This window comes from Melanostigma gelatinosum, assembly GCF_949748355.1.
Source record: "Melanostigma gelatinosum genome assembly, chromosome: 5".
Lineage (NCBI taxonomy): Eukaryota > Metazoa > Chordata > Actinopteri > Perciformes > Zoarcidae > Melanostigma > Melanostigma gelatinosum.
This window is the reverse complement of record NC_136638.1, coordinates 21178871-21195383: the sequence shown is the minus strand read 5'-3', so window position 1 is coordinate 21195383 and position 16513 is coordinate 21178871. Positions and strand designations below refer to the sequence as shown.

Genomic DNA, 16513 nt, shown 5'->3' with positions numbered 1-16513 from the left:
CTTTCACAAAGAGACTTTGCAGCTGTTCATTTACCTTGATGGGGGCAGAGCTGAGATTTTACTCAAAATATCCTCCAGCTTACATCTCACCCAGCCGGCATGAACAATGGTATAGGTGAACAACGCATGGAAACAGACACTTGGCACCTCATCTTCCATCAGTATCCTTCATGCACCGAATGCATCGCCTTTATGCAGCCACCCAGTACACTCCTAACTTTCAGTTGATTGTGTGACAACATAAAACGTATCATAACAGTATCACAGAAAAATATACCTTGGAAAAAAGAAATAACCATCTTTAAGTCAGTCCATGACAAGCATTTAGATGGTTGATTGCCGGGAGAGTGGAGGTAAACCATTGTGCCGCTCTCAGTTCCTGATTATTTTTATTGCAGAGGGCAGAGACTCACATATAGCACCAGCACGTCGCCCTGACTGATTTCCTCAGCACTTCCTGGGGAATTGTCATCACCCCAGGTCAATGTCTAAACTTCCCCATGTATCAAAATATATTGTAATTGACTCCATTTGTAATTCCTCCAGAGATCTGGCACTGGGCTGCAGCTCTGATGGCTGCCGAAAGCAATAAAGTCTCTCAGACATGACCCCCATTGTAAACAAGGCCTCCTTCCAGAGCGGGAGGTCCAGTAAAGTGTGTTTTTTTGGTGTCTGGCTGTATGTTTTGCTCTTTTGGCTGCAGCCCATACTTCCATTCAAATGTTGTAATTTCACCATTATGTAGTTCACATGTCAGGTTTTATCATTCTTGGCTCATGTGCTCCTACTCCATTCTAGATCTTGCAAGTGGTTTTAAGATATTGGATGATATATATATATATATATATATATATATATATATATATATATATATATATATATATATATATATATATATATATATATATATATATATATATATATATATATATATACATACATATGTTATAATGCAGTGTGCTATAGCTGTAGTCATTTTTTACTGCACTAAATATGCAATATTTCTGCTAATGTGCTCTAAGTAATGTCATGTAAATTGCTGCAAACATTTTCTAGCAATATAACATTAAATTATATATATATATATATATATATATACTGTATAATGTAATGCTATATAATATTAGAAAACAATATTAATTACATTTATTGAAAAGTCTGGAGTGTGTGATCCTTGCTGCAGTAGGCAGTTGCAGATTAAACACAACATATTCTAACCTCATGGTCTTGCTCTAGGGTGGCCCATCGGTCCTAATCAGAAAACAAATCCTTCATTATGATAACAGTTCTTTAACGTGGAGGGTTTAAGGAAAATGCAAATTATAAGAGGAAATAGAGGAAAGGTAAAAAGGCTTTACCCTTTTATGTGGAAGCAATTAGTGCAACATTGATGGGAAATTGTGATCGTGCATCGTCGAAAGTGATTCATTGCATTGCCTACCGACGACATTGTGTATTTACTAGTATGATGTGGCAATATAATTCTTCTATATGTGTGTAATTATTCATACATTAAGTAGTGCATTTCATTATTTACAATAGATAAAGTAACTTTTCTTTTTATTTCCACCGTGCTGGAAATCCAAAACAAGCTGTTATAATTCGCTTGCAGCCTAATAACTGAATCATCATTTTGAATATAGTGCCACAAGGTCTCCTCCATCTCTTTTGTTTGTGTTGTCCATTCAATTTCCTCATTTGCCACTTTCTCCAGCCTGCTGTTTTTTTAACAGACAGAACAATGTGACTGCTTTGTCACAGCAACGATATCACTTTCACTCCTGCAACTGGAGCTGCTTTGATTCCTGCTGAAAGGGGAACACATAGAGTTGTGTTTATCCTTTTGTCTCTTCCCTCTGATGTACTCTAGTCTGCTTGCCACTTCATCTCCTATTCACTCTCAGGTGCCACCAACGGCTAAATGAAAAGAGACAAAACATGATTGTATTGGGGAAAACATGTAACTCTTCATTTTAAAGGGGGTGGGAGTATTTGAAATGACTCTAATTGGTCCAAAAGGCTTTTTGAATCGACATACAGTGCATCATTGTCCTGGTATCATGCTGCTGATCAATAGTCAGTTTTGCTCTGATGTGATGAATATGCCCTTTGGCAGACATGTGTATCTGGTCATGTGTAGAGAGTCCCCTCAAGGTTGTCCTCTCTTTACGCCCCATTCTGTATATTCAAAGAGGCTGTGAGAGGAGGCTTGATGAAAAGATAACAAGCGAGATTACTTATTCAAGGCCCTGAAAGGTTTTAACATCTATAATCCCTGGAGCTTGAAAGACCTTTTACCTATAAAGTGCTGATATTATCTTGGCCACACTCCGTCAGCCAAACAGACTTAATTCAGCTGAGGATAAATAGTGTCCGCCTCAGGACGAATTGTAATGACTTTGGTGATCATATTCAAAATGTGAATGTTTTCAGCGCTTTGGTTTATGACCAAATACTTGCAAAACGTATGACATTCCCATCATTATCAGCTGTACTTATACCTGCTAAGCATGTTCGTATGATGACGTTAGCGTGTAGACATACAGCATCAGAGCAGTTAACATGTCTCTGGACTCTGTTTTCCTTACTTCGTCCATTAACTTCTGAAACAGCCTTTGTTTTGATTATGCAAATCATTATTGTATTCATTTCCAGTTGTAAATCGAGGTCCGAATTCAACTTCAGCCGCGCTCCTCCACCAATATTAGCTGCACGACACAACGCTCATGTGCAACACAAGCTTTTTTTTGGGGTCCACCACCATGTTTACTTCATTGTTATTCTCAGATTTGTTCATAGGCTATCCTAAACACATGATTAAATATCAAATATGGACATAATATGGGAGCCCTAACTAACTCTTTCTTTCCATCTGTGAAACAGCTGGAGAGAAAAAAAAGAAAAAGTAAAGCCAGGTGAAAATATAAAATGAGTTTGCTACGATCACTTTCCTCAACTTTTTCTCCAAAACTGTTTCACAGGTGAAAACAAAAGTGGAACGAGCGTTTAAAGATGATCCTGGTGAAACTGTTTTCACCTGGTCATAAACACAGGAGAGAGAGGAGTCAGTCTTAGGAAATATAACCACGTTTTTTTTCCTCACTCTGTCTTTGTTTCGACATGTCATCTGTCTGTTTGCCGTTCTCTCGTGCTCACCTGCCTTTCCACACACTCACAAACGTACACTTATTTGGCTACGGTGATGAATGCATTTATGAACGACCTCCTTTGGTTTTATGTTGCATTTGTCTTTGTTTTCACAAGTGTGTAGATTATTTAAAACTTGATCTTTTGTTCTACGTTGGCAGCAACACTCAAAATAAATCTGTATTTCCGTTGTAACCTTTGGTGGCATTGCAAGAGCAGAGGATGAAAGATTGGTATTATTTGTCTATAAATCAAAATGAAAATCGCCCCCTTCTACAAATGACTGAATACAAAGTTGACATATTCACATTATAGCAGTTGATTTGGTATTGTGAGCTACACCGTTTCTTTCCCTGGCAGTTTATTTTGAAGGAAACAGGACAAAGCTTCATGAATTACGCTGTGTCTGTCTTTTGTTCATGGGAATGAATAATGCATCGATTGCCAGCATTACGGAGCTCAAATCAATAACTGAAAGATATTGACCACGGAGGAGTTTTTGTATGCTGTATGTTATTCACACAAGTTCACTTCTTGTCCTTCAAATTGCTTTTGTCTTTCTTGTCCTCTTTTGTGTCCCCCATGCATCACTCTTCAGCTTCTGCAGTTATTTATTTAGCTTGACAAGAACGCCAACAAAAGCAGACAGGAAGTTACAGTACCTGAGAGGAAATCGTATGGCTGGCTTGGAGACCTGTATTGAAAGATATTGGCAGGCTTTGCAGTGGTCATTAGTATAATGTTACATATTAAGATTATTTAGTATGAAGACCAACACCATTATATACAAGTCAGTCGACACATGTATGTGTCAGTTTGTTTCAACTGTAAGTAATTCCCTTGTAAGCAAATGTCTGTATTGTAGTCCAATGATGGCTTCACTCTGATCCTGTAATTTGGCTCCCCTGGAACACTATCATAGCTAACTTGAGCCACTGTTTCTTGGCTACCGTGATCAGCGTTAGTGCCAAAATATTACCAAAATACTATCACTCATGCCGGAAGCAACTATCAAAAGCCACGATGAGTGTAGAAGGCCTTTCCGTGGCTCAACACATTGATATGAATGTAATAGTTTTGTCTCTTGCATCCATCTGTCCACCTACCATGAAGTCTTTTTTTTACCATTGCTGAGGCTGGAGAGCATGTGGATCTCAGAGGCCCTATCAGTGGAGAAACAGGCAGATAGTGTGGTTTTCTCACTGTAATCCCCAGGAGTCTGTTCTGTTAGAATTGAGCAGGAGGGACTGTGAGATTCCCTGTCACTGGATCTGTCCAGCCAGTCGGCTAGCTACAAAGTCTAATAAAGACAGTGACCTCACCCCTTACTGTTATTGTATTTTCTTTCATCACAGCACGCAGTGTGTGTGCATCTGTGAATGTGTCTGTGTGTGTGCTTTCCAGTGGGAATGCTCTTTAGATACCTGTGTATTTGTGTTGAAGGTTGTTTCAGTGTGCCGGGGGTGCGTGTGATCCACAATCGTGACGTTCAATCTTATTGTCAGTAAAAGAGGGGGGGGGGGGAGAAGCAAATCCAAGCTATGGAATTGATGTAAAGCAAGACAAGGTTGACCCGTATGTCATTGATGCCATATATCTTGACAGCCTGTCCATTACCCAACTCTTCACTCCCTCAGCACTTCAATTACAGTCGAGTGGGTGGGCTAACCTTGCAGATGAGGGGGTACGTGTAGGTTAAGTGGCATAAGTTGATGATGAGGGCTGTGCTTATTGGGCCTTATTTTGGTTATCAATCAGTGTCTGAAGTAAATCACAATGACCAGCTGTGCATTAGGATGGACCATTGGCTGTGAATTTATGATACAAAAATTCCATCTTATGATTATTGGCCAATGTTTTTTTCACGAACATAATGTCACTTACAGTTACGTGGACGCAAGTGATTTCAAGTACAAGTCAAAGCAAGAGCCCGCTATCACTTTAAATGGACTACATCATTCATGCAGCAGGGCATGTTTATGATTTTCTATTTATTTTTTTACTCCTACCAAGGAAGTTTTACGTGTGGTTGTCTCCACCCACTCCATCTGTTTGTCTTACAACATGTTGAAACTCAAGGCTGGACTGGGATTGGATTTTCTGTGCACATTAACAATCTCAAGAGGAAGGCTTCTCATTGGTTGAGCGACCCTGCAGCCTTCCTTCTTGCACAGGCCCGAACTTCAAGTTTCAAATGAATGTGGCTTCCGGCTCACGCAGTCTCAAAGAGGACAATAAACCTACTTCCAGTACATGACAGTAAATGTTGGCTTTGCACATGTGTTTATGAGGCAGTGGTCTGCCCTCTTCACTTTCTTGTTTGTCATCTTTCTATGTTTTGTTTAGTTTTTCAGTTTTGTGCCTCAAAGTCCAATGGATTTAGTTGTATAAGAATATCAAAAGCAATATAAATTAAAATACGCTGTTGTGTTATACAGCAGTAAAAACAGAAGGTCTTTCAATCGACTCTATTCACTAAATTCCGTCAATGCTGTGGTGAGTTGATACATTGCCTGAGATGAATGAATTGTAAGGTCATACATCAAGGAACACGTGTTCGACTTTCTGACTTCAACATATAACTTTTAATTCAATGTTTGTTTTCTTTCTTGTCCGAGACCAGTTGTTTTTAAATACCTGGATAGAGTATGTTCAATAAGACTAAACCCTTAACAGCAACTGAAACATGGTGCTGCATCCATGTTCCTGTCCCGTCTGATCCCTTAAGACACTGCTTACTGTTTGAAGTCTCCACTTGAAAGGCCCGATCTAAATACTGCGGATTCCACAGCAACTCTGCAAGCAGTGATTACAGACTGATTAATGAGCCGCACGCACACTGTACCCACACGTTTACACACGCCTGCTTTCTAGGCCACACGCAAATGGATCATGCAGGAGTCAGTATGTCACAACATATAGTCTAACTCAGTCATAGGTTGTCTTATTATGTAGACTTCAACAAAGCTGATAGGTGTTGTTTTTGATCATTTCCCGTGACTGGAAACCTGTCAATGAGCCCAGCGTGCCTTAATTGTGGTTCATTTATCATGCATCTTTTCTTTCATTTTTCCCACAGTGTCGGCTGAGATCTTGAATAGCAGTTTATCCACCATGGAACGTCACATTCAGAGGCTTGAGAACGACATCAAGAACTTCCCCAAAACGGATGACCAACACGATAAGTTTGTGGAAAAGATGATGATATCCTTTTTTTATGGTGGTCGTTTTCACACCTTGAATAGTTTTACACTTAAATTTGCTCCACAAAAGCATATGTATTCTGGTATATTAATAAGGCATTGTGTGTACCATTGTTTGTGGACAGCACTGGCAAACGAGTGTGCTGTTTGTGTTCTGCCTGGCGGTGGTAAGCAGCTTGAGTCACTTGGTGTGATAGGTGGCACCCAAGGGAACGTAGGGAATGGATCTGGCTGCCTTGCTATGAGCTGTTGATCGGATCTCCCCCTTCACTCCTCCCTGTGTCCCAAGAGTGAAATCCTGCCCGTGGCTATTTTTACCGCACTCTGCCACCACTGCCTGTCCCCTGGGAGACTCTAATAGGGGCTCTAGCCCCTCACACCAACTTATCGCCTATCCGTGATTTCATCTCCTGACCGGCCACGAGTCTCTCCACACAACCATCCGTGCACTATCTCTCATGGCACCTCTCCTGTTTCGATAACAAAGTGTTTCACTTAAAGCCAAGCGTCTCTGCTCCCAAATTAAATTAGCCATGTCTCTGCACTTTCTTGAATGCCCTTTCTGAAAGGAAAGGTCCTCACTGTATAGGTTTGATCAATGGTGGAAATCAAGTTTGTTGTCAATACCCTGAGGCTAGGGTGCCTTTCATAGGGGGGGGGGGGGGACAGTAAAGCAATCAGCAGTGTCTTTTTTTTGCTCATCTCCAACATTATTACGAAAAGAAAGAATTACTCGAGTAATTTGACAAGCGAGTAGGTGTATCCATATGCTAGCCGCCCTCACGCAATATGGCATTTAACCTGATTTTTGCTTCCTTTTATCTGAGATTTATCAAGGCTGAGTTTGCACATTGGGTGGTTTAAGAGTAATAGCCCCCTAACACATTAACAATCTGCTCCCAGTCAAAGAATGGCACTTAAATTTGTGTAATTAAAAAAAACTGAAGCAGAGGACCTCCCTGGCGGCGGCTCGGAGGCAGAGCAGGCAGGCAAGAAAGCTAGTCCGCTCCCCGATGTCAGTATTGATTCCCAGGCTCCTCCGAGAACGAGAGGCTTGAGTGAGAGGAAATGGAGAAGTGAAGATATACTGCAGCATGGCTCTTCCTCACTGTCTGGAGTTCCTCCCCAGAGTGGCAGAGAGCAGCTGACTGGCCGTGACCTGAAACACCCCACTTCCTCCCTCTTTCGCCCCATTCCACCCGATCGAGTTTTTGTGCTCGGAAGGAGGCTTAATAGGATTTAATGAGATTTTGGTTACTGCCTTATTTAAAGTAGCCACCAGTAGGAAAGCTCCGACAAGCATATCTATTTCATGCTCCATCTGCGCTGTGTTCCATTTCTGAGTGTTTTTGTAATGATTAGTAGTTTCCCTTCCCTTGGTTTTTCAAGTGGCAGAATTGCTTTTTCGTTGTACATATTTTCAAATCATAATTTCCACTGTTCTAATTTTTGGGATGCAGACACATCGAGGCACAGGGATGATTCAAACCATTTAAAAAGTGCACGCTTGTTTGTTCTCTCAGTTAGCTCCCTATCTGGTGATTTATCTAGATTTCATCTCTTAATAATACGGTGAAATAATTGATAATAATGTCATAACAACACGGTGTCGGGGAAACATTTACTTCCACTATGTGCTGGTGAGTATGTGGTGTAGCTATTGTGTCCCATGTAGTTTTCTTTGTCTTGCTGTTCACACTGCAATGCATAATAGTAGAACACTAGAAGTCTGCAATCACATCTTTCTCAGTGCCTTTGGAGTAGCTGTGCGTCTGTTTGTTACTCCAGGACATTTGTGTTTGTGTCTCAATTTAACCCACTTTTCTGAAGTCTGTCACGAAGGACAATATTTTCTACTGCCTTAAACCTCCCAAGACATTCAATTTCGGGCTGTTTTCGTGCAAGAGATAGAAAGCCCAGGCTGGGCTTGATTTGCTGAGGTTTTTAGTACCAGTGTTTGCAATGAGCTTAGGTCGCTCTCTAATCTGTGTTGCACAGCAAAGTGTTGGAACAATGACAGGGTGAAATACAGTGCTGTATATTTTTGGTTGACTTTTCCTTTGGAACACATAAGATAGCAGAGTCAAGGTAATCATACCTCTTTAAACTTTTCCCTGGGATTAAAAAAGAAGGATATTGGTTCCTTGAAGCATGACAGATGGTGGAACAACAACAGCTAAAAGTCATGCATTTGACGCTTGAGCAACCCTGAAAAAGTTAAGTGAAGCTCTGTTGTCTCGACTGCTGGGCTCTGTGATGAATGAGTCAGTCTGGGTTTGTGTGTGTGTGTGTGTGTGTGTTAGAGAGAAAGGGGAAAAGAGTGTATGTGTAGGTAAGTACATGTGCCTCTAGTTCACTGTGACTCTTGTGAGCTTTTTTTCCTGAGATTCATTTTAGGAGGCCATGGTCACTGCAGGGTGTTTTAAATGTAATATGTGCCCCAAAGCAGCATAGTTTTAATTAAACCTTCAACAATAAATTACGTTTTGTGTTTTTCCCCACCACGCATGATTAATGTTCCTAATTTGTTTAGGCTTCAGAAATTTCAGGTTTTGCCCATTAAAACGTCTGATTTATGTCTGGCACAAACAATTTGTGAGAATCTGTCATCTTTATCTGATGTGTTTACCTTTCAGACAAAATCATTCCACAAAGTACGATCACAAGAACTGTGCAGCAGCAGATCAGGAGCAGTTATAAAACACTAAAATATAGAAATATGAGAAGAGAAGACAGAAAGAAAGAAGTATGGAATGAAAGGAAGAAAGCGGTGAAAAGCTTAGTGGAAGCACTTCATTTGGCTTTATTGATACATTTTTCTCTTTCCATTACTGTAATGTATGCAAATGACTGAATGGGGTGTTTGTTCAGCAGTTTAGTGATCTCTATCTGTCAGAAGTAATGGGAGCCCACAAAGGCTGTAGAGTTGAGGCACAAGCCCCCAGAGAGCCCTATTTCACCAGAGAGGCTATGGCTATCACATGCACACACACACACACACACACACACTCACTCTCACACACCCATTTCCAGTTCCTGTTGGATATGATAGAGTAGAGCTGGGGGCTTTGAGCGGCGCTCTGCATACTGGAATATTAATGGTCGAGAGGTGACTCGATGGGGATGATGAGAGACCGGAATGAACCTTGGGTGCCTGGACATGTCCAATACATCTCCAAGAGTTGCGGTTCAATGGTAACAATCAGTGACACCTGCAGACGTTTAAAAGAGGAACTATTGTGATTTGTGGATGCTGGCAGTGTTTGTTGTATCCTTTTCTTTCTTGTTTCTAAACATATTTAATGCAACCGTTTACTGACATGTTTCTTTCAATCTAAATGAGTTGTTTTCCCCTGTGCATGTGTATGTAGTATAGTTACACAGTCATTGAGTCCCCCCAGTAAAATAGCCTTTTAATTATCAAAATGAGAAGAAACCAGTGTAAATAAGTAAAGGTGTATAAAGCAGGCGATTTGGCTGTATGAATACTGGGTCTATATCTCTCCCCTCAATGTGAATGTCCAGACTCGTATAAAGCAACAGGAAATTGCAATCCCTACAGCAAATGTTCATCTTTCATGTTGCATTCCACATGTCAGAGGGGGTATTACAATTTTAATTAACACATTTTAATAGGTGTGTGTCTGAAAAATAAAAATAAAACATTCGCTAAAACTAGAATTCTATTTGTAATTATGTTTTTGCAAAGAAATAGCACAACATGTAAATTAAAAAAGGTCGTTGATTATGCTGCACGGATTTGCTTTTTCGTTATTTAGCGAATGCTGTCTTATTACCTTTGATGACAATTATAAAAAGCACCACATTTGTATTTTTTTATACATTATAGTTTTTAATAAGACATGAACTGGCATTGTAAATTGACTTTTCAAAGCACACATGCGTTATATGACCAACATTATTTACAGCTTTAGACATCTTTGCTTAACCCCCCGTACCCAGTATAAACTATAATACAGTACTTCTCTCATACTGCCCTGCCACGAGTCATACAGTACAACATCCTCACTGCTCCATTGCAGTATACAGTATGCACTTCTTTCTTTAATTACTTTAGTCATAGTGTCAGTTAACTTACTCGTGAGCAGCGTTTACATTGTATTCTTGTTTTTTCAATTAATCCAACAATTGTTTGGCCCAAAAAGAAAATATATTCACTATAATATAAGATTAAGTGTATTTTATTGTTCATCATGTTCACCAATCAAATGTAATTGAATCTAAAATAAGGAAAAGGAGGTGAAACCATCTAATGTTTGTCAGGTATGTTTGATAAATGACTTATACAATTGTTAAATTATTAAATTAGTGGCCAGTCAATTAATGACCAATCATTTCAACTCTAAAAATCATTGTGTGAAATATCACCAGACAAATACCAATCAGGTTAGAACTAAGTAAACCGATCAATACATCTTGACACTTGAAGGCAAATATGAATAAAACATTGAATTGCAGTTCCAGCGCATAATGCCGCTGCACATGACATATTCAAACTTCAACTCTCCACACAGATCTTTGGATTCGGCTCAGACAGCTCTGCCTCTCACAGCAGAATTATATATGAGACACATCAGCCATGTATCAAAGTCTGATGACTCCCCAAAAAAAGCCAAGTGATAGATTTCACAGAATACATGTACTGTACAAAAAAAGATCATGTTGCCATTGCCTTGTCTGTCAGCCGTCGTGTTCACCGCCAGACAGACCATTTTGGTGCCCTCTGGTCATATGAGTGAATTCCCTAGAAGTTCGCCAATCAGCATCTTGTTAGGCTGTGACACTCGGCCTGATGTGGCAGCTCCATTAACCAGTAGAGTAAGCTTGCTGACAAGCTGCCTGGACTAGAGCTCCCAGGGGCAGGAGGGGGGGGGGGTGTGGTGTTGGAGTGCAGGAGGTATACCAATGATGTACACTGGATCTAGCCCTTTGCTCCTCAGTGAACAACTGTCACATTCCGCTGATAAGGCCTCCGTGGCCTGCGAGTGTTGGAGGGTGTCCTTCGGGATCTACTGTGTCATGCTCCCCTGCAATCGAAAACCTTACTTACTGTGTAGGGTTGGTATACAGTATACATGGTCACGAAATACTATGCAGAAGGAGAAGAGCCAATAAGAGGATGTGGTGTTCCAAATAGAAAATTATTTGAGTTAATCTCGTTTATCTCCATGTCTCCATGTATTGCTCTGCTGCTTTGTCCCTGTGGGCCCAGGTCTCCACTGATTATTTCTGCTCTACAGAAAGTCGGGCTAAGGACCCAGTGGCAGCAGCAACAATCTGCACCTCATTACTTCCCCAAAAGGCCTGAGCTTAGTGCAGGGTAATAGACAGAAGCCCAGCCGCCCTCATTTGTCATGGGCTCCTGGGTTTGATGCAAAGCCCCCCTTGAGCACTTGTTGCTGAGCTCTAATCCTGCAGTAGACACCAGCCACGCTTCTCTGCTTAGCCATCCCCACTCTCCACCGTCATGGCTCATGATTTCAGTTTCATTTGATGTTTTAATGAAATCCCTGAGTCTCAGTTGAATGGCAGGCCCATTGTTGGCAAATTATTCTATCAAATGCAAGTGGAAGGGAAACGTGACTGGAGTTATTTTTCGAGTGAATATGAGCCACCAAGCATTTCGGGTGTTTTTCAGCAGCTGCATCCACAATAGAAGATGGTTGGAGTTGAACAATGCAGGTTGACTCACAGGAAAATGCTGTTTTCATGTGCCTAATAGCGCTGCTGCATTATCCATTCAGGTGATTGTAAAATAAGTTGGGCGTAATCCACTTAATGCTAGCAGATAGTGTACAGAGCACATATGTATACAATGGCTGATATTTATTCCCGCACAGACCAGTACAAACACCTAGTAGCACCATTTGTCGTCCCTTATTGCAAATAATTGCGATGCGCCCAAAAGGCTGGGGAAAGCTCCTTGATGAAAAGGCCTGAGTATCATTAGCTGAAGTTGCTGTGTGTGCCATTTGAAAGCCTCTCCAAAATGTAAATCAAACTAATGCCCAAACACTTCCTCTCCTTTCCCCACAGTAATGTTATTCCTTTCTTGCTGATGCTGTCGAGGGAATACGGTGTTATTCTGCTGTTTGCTACTGGGCTCTGTGTTGATTTCTTACTTTGTTCCGCGTGGCTATCCTCCCCCCCCCCCCCCCCCTGACAGGACCCAGGGATCACTGTGTCTGCATGACGTCGGCCCATCGCTCTCTCTCTGCAGTCTGTTCATACATACGTGTCCCCACAAGCAAATTCCAGGCACAATGGAAAAGTCGGGAGGAGAAAGAGATCTCTAATTAAAATTAATCTGTGACAGTCAGAAACACTAACAGTTACAAACGGCAATCTGATGGTAGTCAACAGGGGATTCTCCAGTAATTGGCAAAATGAGGCTCATCAATCACACAGAGGGGGAATGCTGCACAGACAGTATCCTGTCAGAGTCACCCACTGTTGGGGGAGCAGCATGACGTGTGTCTCGGGGACAGAGTCCTGTAGAGACGGCACAGTTTCTTCTCTCTCTCCCTCTTTTTCTCCCTCTCCCTCCCCCCGACTCTGTTTCCCACCACATGTGGCTCTCAGTAGACGTCTCTCCAACTCATGCTGACAGGCTTTGTTTTTGCCTGTCGCATTTCAAATGCGGATTGGCTGGCATTCTCTGCCAGTCAAGGCCGAGACAGAATTGTCAAAACACACTGTTGAACTCCAGCTTTTAGAGGATTTTCTTTGCTTATGACATGTGCTAGGAGGCCTCCATACTTCCTCTTCATTCAAGCATTCAAGAAAATACTGGTGCTGCTGATTTTCTGTTCAAGAGACCGTGATCACTTTTTTAAGTTAAAATAACTTCTTTTTTTTCTTCTCAATACTGACATCTCAGAAGTCTGATTTGGTCGGGAACCTAGAACTGGTAGCATGGAATGGGAGCATTGTATGAACTTAGTTTGAACCGAACATGGATAGCAATATCCTGATGAGCAATGTGCTGCGATGATTAATGCTGGGTCACATAACATACCGTCTCTTGACTGTTTTATCAATTGACCCTTCCCTAACCCTTTCCCTTTGCGGCTACTCCGTCAACCTGTCAGAGATACTATGGAGCCTTACGCTGTCACTGTCTGATTGAGAAGCTAAAGCCGACAGATAACTGTGAAAGTAAACCACATCGCCTGGCAATCAAGACAGAAGACAATGAAATCATGAAAAACAGTGTTTCTGTAAAGCCAGGTAGATCTTTATTCAGCATGGGTTTACATTCTGTACAGGTGTTGATGTAGAAACGTATATGTCTCTTTCCAAGCTGTCTGGGTAATGAATATTGTGTAATATATAACACAAAACAGTTATATGTCAGGCTAGTCACGGTAAATGTAAAGTGGAAGTAATCACAGCTTTATCTTCATAGCTTTCACCGATGGGGCTAAGCTAGTGTAAGTCAAAACAACAGCCATGCCCGTGTGGGTTTTTATTGAGAATTAACCTCTAATCAGCAGATAAACTGCATGGATACGTAAGGTAACCTCCAGAAGTGCCAGTGGTTGTGTTGTTGATGGCTCCTCCATGGACATGATTAGATGAGATGAGCCAGTTTGCTGTGAAGAGGGACCTCTGGCTGGTGCACTGACACTGAGAGAGCGAGAAATTAAACACCTTGCTGTTAGCTGCAATAGCAGTGGCATACAAAATAAAAACTGATTAGTGCCATAAATGTTTCTAATACATTTCCCCCTTTTCTATTTCCGATTTCCTTGCGGCCCCACACACACACGCTATACTGCTGGTGGGTCTAAGCCCTGTCATTTAACAGCAACAGGAATGTGTGGGACACATCTGCTACCCGGACCTTCAACGGCTGCCCTTGAATTGACTTTCTGTGATTAAGACTTACGGTTGATCCCTGGGCTTTTTGCAGCTTTCCATCCTAACTGAAGAACATAGGTTGAAAGAGAGCATATATGGAGACAAAGTGGCCATATTTATCTTTCTGTGTTGCTCTCCTCTTTCTTTTCTGTGCCACGACTTTCAAAGGTGCCTGTGCAGGTGGTAAGAAGTACAGAAGTTGCAAAATAGTTTGAACTCCCCTTGAGGTTCTGCACATTTTTAGTTCAAATGACTTGATAATACACACGTTGAATGCAAAGTAAAATTAAGTGTATTACCGAGAGGGTGTGTTATTATTATTATTAACTATTCTTTAATGAAACATAAAGCGGATATACTGAAATGATAGGCCTTTCGTGAGTATTTGTCTCTTTTCTTAGACCATCGCATAATTCAAATTACATAAACATATTGGCAAAATATCCCCAAAATGTACACTGAAATACTTAAGTTTCTCATGCATCTTGTAAGACATGGAAAATGAATTTGCTGCAGCGTTCTGAAAGTCAAACTCGCGTCCATTTTCAGCATCGACAATGGACCTCATGCAGGAAGCCTTATGAGAACAAATGTGTTCTTACATTTGTTCGTATCCACGATTTGTTCTTATGTTGTTAGTACCCGTTGATTTCATTGGATGCTTTCTTACTATTGCTCTTTGTTAAGTAAGAGAGAACTTTATGAGAGGTTGACAAACAAAAAACGACTGTAAGAAGAGCGAGTTAGAGCACGCAGGCGCAGTGAAAGTGACGTGAGTCCTTCGTCAGGTTGTTTTGTTGCCTAAACCTAACTTCCTGTGAAGACAGAAGTTTATTTTGAAAAGCTATATGCATGTAACGAGTGGAAAGTGACCGACATTGCTGCCACATACAAAACTGACACTAGAGGGGAACCTAGAGCGCCATAGTTTGAAGCTCAGTGCCATTCTGACACTGGACTCACTGAACATTGAGATGTGAGAAAAATAAATCTTTCAAATGCTAATTAACAGTGGAGCAAAACTTCTTTTGTAATCAGGGGCTCTTCCCACTTCACACAATTTCTTTGTGATGATGAGATTTTTTTATTTTTTTTAATTTTTTTTTATATGTATACACCAGCTCCCTCACAAGCCAAGAGTGCAGAAGTTTCAACACACTAACAGCGGTTGCAACTGTAATACATTGAAGCACATTTCTGTCCAACTGTGTCCTGATGTTACACGTCACAGAACAGGCGCTGGTGTGAAAACACATATCCAGAGGTGTAGGTAGCAACAGGCGTTAACTGGAGGCAGACGTCGGTTTGGTGCTGCCACAGCTCAGTGGTGACGAGGTGGTGTTACTGTATGGTTGCCATCATCAAAGCACCAACCTAGAGATTTGTATGTTGTTGTTGTTTTGTAAAAAAAATGCAGTCAATAAGATCTCCAGCACAGAGCAGATCATGGCACAAATCATTGATTGAAAACATGCTTGAAAGGTTTCTCGAGGCAATCTGAAACGTGATGTAGCTAAATAACGACTCATTTGAGCAATTTAAATGACTGCAGTTTACTGTTTATACACTCTGTAGGCTGAATGTGCTCTTGGGTCATGTTTGTGATGAACAGTACAGCGGGGGTTATGATGCCTCAGGCTTGTTTGATCAAGTGGTCATATTTTTAAACGTCTATGAGCAAGGTCATTGTGCTGCATCTAAAAGCCAATATATTTGCATGTGATCCATTAGCCTACTCTTACAGTTGGCATGTACCAATCAGACTTTTAAAGACTGCTTGAATAAGAATCTATATATTATATATATATATATATATATATATATATTATTTCATTGTACACTGTCTGTCCCTTTAGTTCCAGTCGTGACAGATTTTAAAGTATGATTTTTTTTCTGTGCCACCTGGTTTGCAGATTTTATTCAGTTGCATATAAAGAATGTCCATTGATTCATTTTTCTGGTTTAAAGAAAACAGAGTTTAATCTCTAAATTGTTTAAATCATGCACAAAATCATGATGCCACTGCAATCACCCAATTGAACCTTCGATCCCCTTGACTCTGTAGCCTCTAGTCTAATTATGTGTTTCCTGCCTTTTCGCAGTATTACATGCATGCACTGAATACTCAACATATATGTTTTATGGTAAAAAGCGGGGGCGTTATCAATTGTGTTTTGGCAATTTGCATAAACCATGCATTCAGTGATATTTTTGATTTTGACATCAAGTAATGACCCAAAGCAATTTGAACCGGTAGCATTACAACAGGTGCTGAATTC

At 40.9% G+C, this 16513-nt stretch overlaps 1 protein-coding gene across 1 annotated transcript in view; it reads left to right on the top strand.

Moving 5' to 3' along the window:
- diaph2 (diaphanous-related formin 2) overlaps positions 1-16513 on the top strand; it is a 349512-nt gene that overhangs the window by 249722 nt on the left and 83277 nt on the right. The window contains exon 24 of the mRNA XM_079268826.1: positions 6227-6351. Coding sequence (XP_079124952.1) covers positions 6227-6351 — 125 coding nt within the window. The remainder of the gene's footprint in view (positions 1-6226; positions 6352-16513) is intronic.